At 34.9% G+C, this 12,356-nt stretch overlaps 1 protein-coding gene across 1 annotated transcript in view; it reads left to right on the top strand.

Annotated features, from left to right (window-relative positions):
- The window catches only part of ARAP2 (ArfGAP with RhoGAP domain, ankyrin repeat and PH domain 2), a 179,195-nt gene that overhangs the window by 9,518 nt on the left and 157,321 nt on the right, over positions 1-12,356 (top strand). Inside the window, exons 2-4 of the mRNA XM_049790095.1 lie at positions 8,451-8,509; positions 9,701-9,777; positions 10,786-10,877. Of these exons, the coding sequence (XP_049646052.1) occupies positions 8,451-8,509; positions 9,701-9,777; positions 10,786-10,877 (228 nt within the window). The remainder of the gene's footprint in view (positions 1-8,450; positions 8,510-9,700; positions 9,778-10,785; positions 10,878-12,356) is intronic.

Genomic DNA, 12,356 nt, shown 5'->3' with positions numbered 1-12,356 from the left:
CCAGTGATACTCACATTATAAAATAAGTCCTTTCCGATCTTATCCACTGTATATTTCCTTATGGTCCTTGCCTGAATTGCAAGAATTTGGGGTTATGACACAACTTTAAAAACAAAACTTTATTACATAATCTAAGAATTTCTCTAATCAAATGAAATATAAATTTTATATTTATATATATTTATATAAATAAAAAACTCTTTCCTGGATGTGCAAGATAAATTGTTGAATATGCCTTAATAATATAGACCTTTTACTTCATTAAAAATTTGATAAAGCTGTTGAATATGACTGTAGATGTGTTTTTTAAAGGTGGGGCTCTTATCTTAGTTTTGCTTCTCATAGGTACATTCACTATCTTGTTTCTGATTTATGTTCTTCACTTTATTTTACTTTGCTATTAGTACATGGGTTTTGTTGTTGTTGTTTAGAAGTTTATGGCAATTTGGGGTCCATCATGCTTCATGGCACCATTTTCCAGTCGAATGTGCTCACTTTATAACTGTCACACTAGAGTGTGTCAAATGTTTCATTGTCATTTTGTTACGATGGTTGGTTATCTGTCAATCTTTGTGTTACTGTTGTCACTCTTACCAGCAAAATGATTACAACTAAAGATTCAAAATGTTAAAAAACAGTAAAACTGTAATTTAACTTTCATTATTGTTGTTGTTATTGTTGTTGTTTGGATCATACCTACATAAGTTTGGGGCTTACTCCTGGCTCTGTACTCAAGGGTCATTCCATGTAGTACTCAGGGCATCATGTGGTGTGTAAGGTAGTGAACTATCTCTCTAGCCTGTGAAGCATTAAAAATTTCAATGAAGATTTGTTCCTTTTTAAAAAGACATTAATTGATGTTGCACACAATAGGCTGAATGGAAGCATAATGTAATGTAAATATTAAAAAGTTTTTTTTTCCAGGCCACACCCTGCCTGTAGTGCTCAGGGCTTTACTCTTAACTTTGCTCAAAGGGATCACTTCATGTGTTGCTGGGGTGATCTGGAACTGAAGCTGCTTATCTCCCAGGTGTTGGCCCTATTTTTATTGTTGCCTTGGTCTTTCTCCCTAAAGTCCTGCCTGTTCTTCTGCTCTGGAAGGTTGGGCTAAATGAGGCTGTAGGCTGGGGCAATACACCTCCTAAAAAAAATCAAATAATTTCTTTTTATTGTTGCAGTAAAGGATTCTAACACTATATGCTGATGTGTTTTTATAATGATGTGCATCTTGCAAAGCCCTCATCTGTTTAAATTGCACTTTGTTCTCACTAACTCAAAGTCTCTTTTTAATTCCTGTCTATTGTAGGTAGGGTCAGAATTGAGACTGTGTAGAAAAATCAGCCCTTTTCTTATCACGTGCCCCTAGGGGTCTGCCTTGGAAGTCTCACCCAAACCTGCCTAACCTGCTGACTTTGCTCTGGGTGTGTGGGGCTTGTCCTGTGAGATCCTGGCTTCTCCTACTGGGGGGTCTCTCCTTATAGCTTCCAGCCAGATGGAACAACATCTTTCAGTTACTGGAGAAACCTTTGCTCTCTTCCATGATGAAGTATATTTTTCATGCAACTTCTTTTTTTTTTGTGTGTGTGTGTGTGTCTTAGGCTTAAGTCACAAATCCCTCTTTAGTGATTTAGTACCCCAGTATTTGAGGGGTACGGGGGGAAATAAGGAAGCGGAGGTTATGGGGGCACTTGATATACAAGGTGCACTATCCAGCTCATTATAAAACTGAAATGTACCGTATTGCTTGAGGGCTTTCAAAATTTTAATATAAATCTGAAGTCCCCAGTCAGTTTTGAATTTTTTATGAGAACTAAAACCCCTCCATACTTTTTCTTTAAATGTTAAGGATTTGATTTATTCTTTGAATGTAAAAGGGTATTTGTCTACATGATACTTTTAATAGTAGACATTACAACAGTACTCTTATTTTCCATTGTTAAAAATGGGGCACCTAGTTGAAAATTCTTATTCTGTACCGCAGTTTGCTACCTGATTCAGAAGTTTCATGATAACAATGCAGATTTAGAGTTGTAATTATCATTTATATTTTTATCCTAGGAACTTCCTTTTTTTATCACAGATTGAGACTTAATTATCTCAATCTGTGAGAATTAATTTACATTTTATATTTTTGGTCTTTACCGAATTTAATCTATTTATGCTTTCTGTATTCAGACTTGTGTGTTTTAGGTATACAGTAGTACTCAAGACAATATTCTGATTTTCATAGTTTTTAAATATTGAGGATTAAGAAATTTCAGAATATTCCCTAATGATTACCGTGTTTTTTTTTTTTAATTCAGCTCTATAATGAGCTATAAAGTCTGTTGTAAATTGTGAGAACATTTTAAACAAAACATTTGGTGTAATGATATTCTATTTGCGGTATGTAATTATTCTTTGGTGTGGCTGCCTTAAATAAGCAGAGATCATAAACAGAGATCTTTGCTGTTAATTAAATTGCCATTCTCTTGGCAACTTTTAATAAAAGTTGACTTTTAGTGGTGAACTCAATGTAGTCCACATATTTGCTGATTTTTAATACTTTCACCTGAAACAATACCCAATGTTAGAGTACATTATCACTTAAATTAAAAATCTGTTAGCATTCTGTTGGGCAAACCAAGATAAGCGTTGTCCTTACTGAAATATCTCTCAGTAAAAATCTTTTAGAAAAACTGTAGGGAAATGACATCTGTATGTATATTGAATGTTCACTTGGATAATTAGATTTGTTCTTTGGTAATGGTATACCACTTAATTTTCCTCTTTGATTTAATAGTTCAATACTGGCTATATAACTTCCTGCTGAAATCAGGTTATTTTATACTTCAATTAGGTTGGTGACACTTTTTCACTGTTAGAAATGAAGTTTGTTCAGACTTGTAAGGGTTTAATTGGTGACACAGCAGTGACATTAGGTATAAGAAGTATGGACTGGTGGAAGATAGTTTTTTGTTTGTTTGTTTGTTTTGTTTGTTTTTTTCCTCCCATATAAAGACCTACTGTTGGTCTGAGTGATAGTACAGCATGTGGGATGCTTTCTTGCTGACTAAGCTTTGATCCTCACAAGATCCCTTGAGAGGCTGGAGCACAGAAACAGGAGTAAACCCAGAGCACTGATGGGTGTAGCCCTTCCTCTACATCTCCTCTCGGTCCCTGGCCCTCCCAAAAGGAAAGATTGCAACAACTCATTCTTCATAAGTGTCTTTACATGTCATCTTATGTTCCTTCATAGCAGTCTCTCATTAATCCATACCATATTCCTAGGCAGCAGGCCTTGTTGATTGAGTAGTTTGTTCAGTAACTTGACCAAGAATACAAAAGAACATAAAAATCCCAGCAGATGATTGCTAATTTTTCTTATGCACACATCATTTATTGGAAAATAAAGAGCGCAATTAGCAGCTCTGTAGTTTATGTGAATTCCTTTTTATATCACCATGCTCAGAAGCTGTTTGTTAATCATATTTTTTATGCATTTGGGGATTCCATTCCCTTTCTTTCTTCCCTTTCTTGAGCTTCCTGGTACTTGCTCCTCTTTTTCTTTTGAGAGATTGCACTATTATTTTTGACGGTTTCTCTCAAAACTAATACTTTTGCAATCCGCACTGATAAATTTCTGCTGTGGTTTCTTCCATGGCTTGTTTCAGTGGCTTCATTTTTCTCTGTTTTTGCTCCTTCTAGCTTGTCTTTGAAGGCCCTTTTTTTTTTCTGCCTGAAGATGTGGATCCCTTGAGATTGGCTGAGACTGCTTTAAACCAGGTGGTTTATGACTTTTTAATTTTCATCAGTCAACTTCAATTTATATTTGAAAGAAAGAACTGGTGAAAAAGGAAAGAAGAAAGTGGTAGAAGCAGAGATGTAGGGCTTTACCCTCAACTCAGAATTGACCTAGAATTCTGGTTTTGGTTCTTCGTAGCTCTAAGACTTGGCCTGAAAGTGCTTTGAATAGATCAAGATACTGGATTTCACCTCATAGGGCTATTACAAGAATGAATTATAAGATGTAGCATTGACATAATACTTTTCTTTTAAGAGGTGTTAGAATTTAAAATAGTGTGATTATTTATAGAGAAATGAAAATAAAAATTAATAACACTAGGTTTCAAAACAATTTTTTCTATATTGAATTAATATTTTTTACAGAATATAAATGAACTAGATTGATAGATTTATTGTCGTTTGCAGGTGAATAGTGAAATACAAGTCAGAAATCTTTTTCTTTAAATTTTATATGGCTAATAGTAAATTGACAGAACAGGCTATAAAATATTACTAATGGATCATTAATGGTGTTCAAAGACATTTTTAAAAATTTGCACATTCTTTTCAGTAAATCAGGGTTGAGGTTTTTTTTTAATTGATTTATTTTTAATTAACATTGTGCTATGGGAAAGGACTTTTGGACCTAAACAGTCTAGTTCTTTCTTGGGGGGGTTACTTCTCAGGGGATACTCTTGTAGGTGCTCAGGGGACCATAAGGTGTGGTAGGGATGGAACTGAGGTTAACTGCATGCTAGGTGAGTACTTAGTCCCTGTACAGTCTCTTCATTCCTAGTCTTTTGAGTTAATTGATAACTGAGTTGTGTATGATGTATATGATTGTGGTCAAGTAGTTTAACTTCCTTGTTAATTTTTCTTTTTATCTAAAAATTAAATATGAGTATTTAATCATTTGTAAATTTATATACAAAATTTGGATAAACACACACATATATTTACATATATGTGCAGTATTCTGTGGTCCATTCCTGGCATGGAGTATTTGATCAGTAGTAACTAGCAGTGGTTATTATTAATATTAAATTACCAAATATGTAGAAAAATAGTCTTGCTTGACTTAAAGGTTCAAGTTATTAATATGTACTCATGTCAGTGATAATTAATTTTGAGGAAACAATTATAGTTGTATACTGTCACTGTTTCTTTGATCAAGAGTAAAAATAGACTTATTTTGAAACACAGATATACTCCTTTCTTGCCAAAGCTGGCTTCTTAATCAGTGTTACTTTATCACTTAAAATATGCTTTTACACCTCAGAATATCTCAGACAATGATTTTGCCTATTTATGACTTATTGAAATTTTGGTACCAGGGGCTAGATACATAGTAAAGGGGTTCAGGTATTTATCTTTCACAGGACAGGTCTTATTTTGAACCTGAGCATTTCATGTAGTCTCTGAGAATCTCTAGGAGTGACACCCAGCACAGAATCAGGAATAAGCCCTGAGTTCCACAGGTCTTTCCCATAAACAAAATAAAACAATAACAAAAAAATTTTAGGGTGAGTTTTCATTCAGCACATCTTGCTTAACTCTAATCTTTAGTTATGTTGGTGCCTGTAGCTGTAGTTTATTTTCTTTACTATATAAAACTTATCTGATACCCATTCTACTACTGATAATACATATTCTAAAAGTCATCTATTATTTTCCATATATATTTTAATATATTATTTATATAGTTATTACAATCTATATATTATTTATTTATATATTATTTATCATATATATTATAATTTATATATTATTATAAATATATAATATTTATATATTATTTTCCATGTATGTTTCCATATATATTAACATGCACATTTACTACATCCATCATATGCTTATTAAATAATGCATTCCAAATGTGCTCATATATGCATAAATCAGCTTTATTTTTACTTTTTTGTTTGTTTGTTTTTTTGGCCACACCCGTTTGATGCTCAGTGGTTACTCCTGTCTAAGTGCTCAGAAATTGCCCCTGGCTTGGGGGGACCATATAGGACACTGGGGGATTGAACCGCGGTCCTTCCTTGGCTAGCGTTTGCAAGGCAGACACCTTTACCTCTAGTGCCACCTCTCCAGCCCCATATTTTTACTATTTGTATATATATTTTAGATGTATAGATTGCCTTTCTTATTAAAGATTTTGTAGGAGCCAGTCCCAGTGGTCTAGGAGTGACCAGGGGGTGGTAGCACTGATCTTAGGACACAGAACTTAGGGCCTTACACTTGCCAGCATGTGCAAAGCGTGTATTCTGCCATTTAAGAATTCCTGAGTACTGAGTTCTAGCAAACATAAGTTCAGGTGACCAGTGCCACTGTGATAAAGAATAATAAAATCATTATTCCCACAAAATCTCTGGTCCAATTGCAGAGAATTACCATACCTACTCTGAATCAGGCAACTACTGTTCATACTATGTTTTTCCCAAACTAGAAGTACCTGTAAATGGGATTCTTTTCACTCATGCTGTATATCTGACATCTTTTACTCAACAAAATGAGTCTGAAAGCCCACTCTCAGAGATACTCAGCTTCCAATGGGTACCCGGCAATTTCAGGGCTAATGCTCATCTATCAGTAAAGTGCTGACTGTGTGTTGGGGCAGTGATAATAATGCTGGGGATGGAGCCTCATGTATGCTAGCTCCATATGATTCAGTACTTGGAGCGACCTCCTGGCTCTGGTTAGACTGCTCAATATTTGTGTGCATATTTTATGCTTTTACTTCCTTAACATTCATCTGTTTGGGGAACTTGGAGGACCAGATAGGATGCTGTGGATTAAACTTGACTAGATAAAATCTGACCAGATGCATGTTATATTATCTCTTTAGCCTTTATAGTGATTTAAAAAATTCTTTTGAAATAATCTTTATTTTATTTTATTTTATTTTATTTTATTTTTGTTTTTGGGCCACACCCAGCGGTGCTCAGGGTTACTCTTGGCTCTGCACTCAGAAATATCTCCTGGCAGGCATGAGGGATCATATGGGATGCCAGGATTCAAAACACCATCTATCCTGAATCATCTGCGTGCAAGGCAAATGACCTACAGCTGTGCTATCTCTCCAGTCCAGCCCTTTACAGTGATTTTTAAGTTGATCCAGATTCTATTCTGTTAAGTTTCTAGCTTGTACATGTACATGGAATCTATCATGCTCAGTGAAATAAGTCAGAAGGAGAGAGAGAGAGACGCAGAATAGTCTCACTCATGGGTTTTAAGAAAAATAAAAGTCATTTTTGTAACAATCCTCAGAGACAATGAGAGGAGGGATGGAACACCAGCTCACTCCATGAAGCTCACCACAAAGAGTGGTGAGCACAGTTATAGAAATAACTACACTGAGAACTACCATAATCAAGTGAATGAATGAGGGAACTGGAAAGCCTGTCTGGAGTACAGGTGGGGGTGGGGTGGGATGGAGGGAGATTTGGGACATTGGTGGTGGGAATGTTGCATTGATGAAGAGGGGTGTTCTTTATATGACTGAAACCTTATCACAATCATTTATGTAATCAAGATATTCAAATAAAGAGAAAAAAATTAAGAAAAAAAAGTTTCTAGCTTGTACTTTGGTACATATACTTACGTATAAAAAATTGTCTACACATTATTTAGATGGGAAATAGTATTTATAATAGTGAATAATGTGTGATAGTAAAACATATTAATACAAATATTAGGTAAGGACACTGTGCTGTTCCCTTAATAAAACTTAAAGAAACTGGTCAGATTCTTTCATTTGGTGGTAGGTCCTCATTTCCCTCAGTTCTTATTTGGTTCCCCCATTACTGCTGTTAACATTGTCTTTTAGTTAATTTTCCCAAATAGGAAAAAATTCTGAGAATAGGTTTGTGCCTTTTCTATTCTATATAATTTTTTGTCTCAATTTTATATAAATAACAACAGTACAATTGCATAAACATTGAAGGTGATTCAGAAAGTTGATTTCTCACATGGCTATCCAGCTACCAGTTTTGAAATTATTTTCTATCCATAAGAGCCTAAGATAAATATTTTGATTTACTTTTTGGGAATTAAATGTAAGAATGAAACACTTATTAAATTAAATGAAATAATTTTTAAGGCTATTTAGAGAAATACTATTAGTATTAGCTATTTGGTGGTTTATTTAAAGCCTGACTTTTATTTTTTTTAATAGTCGCTTTTCAATTCCATTAAATACATGTCTTAAATTAATTCTTTACTTGATAGTCACATGCGTTTCTTAATTTTGATTTATTAAATTAATTAATTAATTAATTATGTTGTTGTTGTTTTGTTCTTGGGTCACACCTGGTGGAGCTCAGGGGTTACTCCTGGCTATAGGTTCAGAAATCGCCACTGGCTTTGGGGGGGAACATATGGGTCTCAGGGGATCAAATTGCAGTCTCTTCTAGGTTAGCGAGTGCAAGGCAAATGTCCTAAGGATTGCATCACAGCTCTGGCCAAGTTTGGTTTATTTTTGGCGATATCTATTAGTACTCAGGTTTTACTCTTGGATCTGCATTCATGGTGGGTTTTGGGTACCATATATTATGCTGGGTATTGTACCGAGGTCTACTCCATATAAGGCAATGTTCTACCTATTGTACTATTTCTTTGGCTCCATAAGATGCATTTTTACCTATCTACTAAATTTAACTTCTCTATTTTCCTTTTGCTCTAAGCTATATACGTGAGAGAAGAAATGCTACTACCTCAACTGGTAAACCTGCAAAGCAGCAAAGTGAGTAAAGGCATTTACTCTTTGCAGATTAGCACTCTGGTGATTATCTTAAATATGTTTAAACTATAATCAAGAAGGCATCCCACCCGTGGAATAAAGAATAATGGGCCTAATGGGCTGCTAGGTGCATAATTCTTCAGATACTTTTAGAGGTGCCTGAATACCAGACAGTAAGATAGACTCTAGGAAATTTGCACATGCTGATGTGAAAAGACATCCCTCCCCATCCTTCCTTCTAGACTTCATCTATCATTAGCCATAGTTGAAGGCACTTAACTAAATTAAGTGTTTCTAACTGTCTGAGCCACAGGACAGAGATGTATGGAAAGTGATTTTTGCCATGGTAACAGGCAAGCTCTGACACTATTATTGTGGTAAATGGAACATTTATGGCAAGTTTCTTTGCTGTGTGTGTGTATTTAATATTACTCTTATAAAATGTTCAGGAACTATGCTTGACAGAGTCAAGCACTTGGCTACTTGAGCCATTAAAACCTACTACCACAGCTGAAAATATAAGTGCAACAATTCTGTCCATGAATGTGATAGCAGGATAACGGAAATTGAGGTGGTTTATATGTATGTTAGTGTAGTTGTGGTCTTAGAACAGTGGATTCTGATATTTTGGGTAATGCTGCATCTTGTTATTTTGAATTGTGTTGAAAGTGATGATATAATTTTTTAAACATTGTTAATTCTGTTATTGTGAAATTTTATATCTATAAATAGGATCAGGATAGTTTAGTTTACATTGTCTTAGGCAGATTTAAGAGGTAATCTGCCACTTATAGGTCAAGCCATACTTTTTTTTCTAGATGGCCTCATCTCACAGTGCTCAGGGCTTACTCCAGGCTCTGTATTTAGGGATCTTGACAAACTCAGGGGACCATATGTGGCACCATGGTGGTAACTATGCAGGGTTTGGCCACATGTAAAACAATTGTCTTACACCTGCCTGATATCTCTGGCCCTGACAAGTCATAGGTGAAGTGAGTGATAGAGCCTGGTTGTGAAGTGAGGGTTAATAAGAGGAGAATTGATTTGGGAGTAAGACTTAATGAACGTAATTTTGGACTCTCAGATTATAAAGCTTTAATTATACTGCTAACAAATAACAAATATGCCTGGGTTTTTATTTTGCAATGTCTCACATTTACCTCTTTCCATTCTTATCCTATAATTTCCCTGAAGATTCAAATGAAGAAAATTCATCTTCCATCTTCCCTTATGGAGAGACTTTTCTCTTCCAAAGACTAGAAAATCCTAAGGTTAGTCAAATGTATTTAAATTGTTCCAGATTGAATTCTTACCTCTTCTACCTGTATTTGCCTTTTTTGGTGAAGCTGTTAATAGAAAGAAATTGACAGTCATTCCTCAAGAATAGCATTGAATAATGAAAGAATGAAATTTTTAGTATAATTCTGTTTAGTAAGATTGTAAATTGGTATTTTTTAACATGAATATTATAAAATGTTATCAGTTTGGTTTTAGGAATACTGAACAGTAAGATTTTAACTATTTGCCATTTTTTTGCCACACCCAGCAGCGCTCAGGGGTTACTCTTGTTTTAGCGTTCAGAGATTGCTCCTGAAAATCGCAGGGGACCATATGAGATGCTGAAAATTGAACTGGGTCTGCCATGTGCAAGGCAAACAAATGCTCTACCACTGTGCTAATGCTTCAACCCCAGTTTTTAACTTTTTTCATAGGTTTTCTTACTTTATCAAAAGATTAAAAACAACAAAATATATAAACTATTTTACATTGCTTTGTTCCAAATACAAACTTGCAATTATGTATTTTTTTATTTTTGTTTTCTTGTTTTTGGGCCCCATCTGGTGAGGCTCAGGGGTTAGTCCTGGCTCTGCCCTCGGAAATCCCTCCTGGCTTGGGTGACCCATATAGGGATGCCGGGGGGATTGAACCCGGGTCCGTCCTACATCAGCTGTGTGCAAGGCAAATACCCTACAGCTGCGCCACCACTCCGGCCCCTTTCTGTGCTTTTTTTTTTTTTGCTATTTTTTTTCTTTCTTGGTCTTGATAGAAGTTGCAAGGCACTGAGAAAGTGGTAGAATAAAATTTAATAAATTTCATCCTTAATTAGCATTTTTTGAAATGTTTAATCATTAATGACAATAAAGATATTGAAATGCTGCGATTTCATATAGTCTGTTCATAGTTTTTACTGAAAATTGATCAAATATTTAGTAAAGCTAAACTTAGCTATTATGAGTCTTGTAATATAATAACACTAAAATTTTGTTTTCTTAAAATAGAAGAAATCTATAAGGAATGAGTTTTGGGTCAATGAAGAGCCACTTAAGGGGGAAGCATCTACAGAAAAAGCCTCTTTTATAGTCAATTCAAGGTATGAAGCTATGATTGATGTTTTTTCAATGCAATGCAATACAATATCGTTTCTTGTTTGTGTAACATTTATAAGAAAATAGTTTACATTGATATGTCAAAACAATATTTTTCTTATAAATACTTTGGGAACATTGTTAATTTTAATAAAGTAAGAATATAATCCACCTATGTAAAGAAACTCAATAGCAGATTTACTCTGTCCTTTCTTTAATTGCTGTTTTCTTTGCCCCACTTTGATAATTTTCCCAAATTTGCCCCCAAACGGTTACCATGACTACACTTAAGAAATTCTTTTAGAATTAACGGCTCAGTGAATCTGTTTCATCTTACCTTAAATCTATAGGAATATGAGCTTGGTAATTAGAAATGTATGGCAGAAAATACTGTTACACAGCTTTACCTTGTCTTCTAGCTAGCAGTGTGGCACAGTTTTGTTTATTATTATCACTATTCCTAAAATACTAAAGCTATTGTCAGTCAGATTCCTCTTTATGTTATTGTTGTTGCTGTTTTGCTTTATTTTACATTGCTCTGAATGGAACATAAGTTCCTTCAAGTCAATTAGATGTAGATCACAGGGTGACCAGATGAAACCGAACTGCAAATAGGAGACTAATTGGTTCAGGATGTTTCCCAACTGTTAGAGATTGGATTGCTACTTCCTGGTGGTGTTGAAGATGATTCAGTTGTGATGCAAGCAAAGAATAGGTCAGCTTTAGCCAATTTCCCAAATAAGTCAATCAGATTAGAAGTAGAGCAGGTAGTACAGGAAGCCAGGCACTTGTCTTACATGTGCCAACTAAAACATGGGTTTGAATTCTGGCCTCACATCTGATTATAACACAAGGGGTCACACCTGAACACAGAGCCAGGAATAGCTTCTGTGCACCCTAGAACAGTTTGGGGCACAGGGGTACCCCAAATTCTCTGTGCCCAAAAATTAATGTTAGTTGCTGGGTAGATATTACAGTGCATAAGGTAATTCTTTAGCATATGGCCAATCTGGTTTTGATATCTCTCACTTCTTTTACAGTCCCCAGAGTACTGCTAGAATGATTTAATCCCTTAGCACTGTCCAAATCATCCCCCCCCAATAGTTTAGTTAGACATAAGAAATATACTATTTGTAGTACTGTTCAAGTATGTTTTAGAAGCATGTATTTCTAAGTAATTTTATTGAAGAGTTTAAAAATAATCAAAAGAAGGCCAGAGAGATAGTGGAGAAGTTAAGGTACACTTGCATTGCATTGTGGCAAACCCCAATTCAAACTCTAGGCACTACATACGATCCTCTTAGCATGACCAGGCATCACTCATGAACACTGAGCCAGCCTCTAAACATCACTTCATGTGGCCCTAATCTTCTTAATTAAAAAAAAATGTTCAGCATAATTAATTATACTTTGAGATTTTCTTGGCCTTAAATTTCTGTGATTAGTTTATAAATTTTTCTTAAACATTATCAGTGGATTAGGGA

This window comes from Suncus etruscus, chromosome 16 (assembly GCF_024139225.1).
Source record: "Suncus etruscus isolate mSunEtr1 chromosome 16, mSunEtr1.pri.cur, whole genome shotgun sequence".
Taxonomy (NCBI): Eukaryota; Metazoa; Chordata; class Mammalia; order Eulipotyphla; family Soricidae; genus Suncus; species Suncus etruscus.
This window is presented reverse-complemented; position numbering and strand designations above follow the sequence as displayed.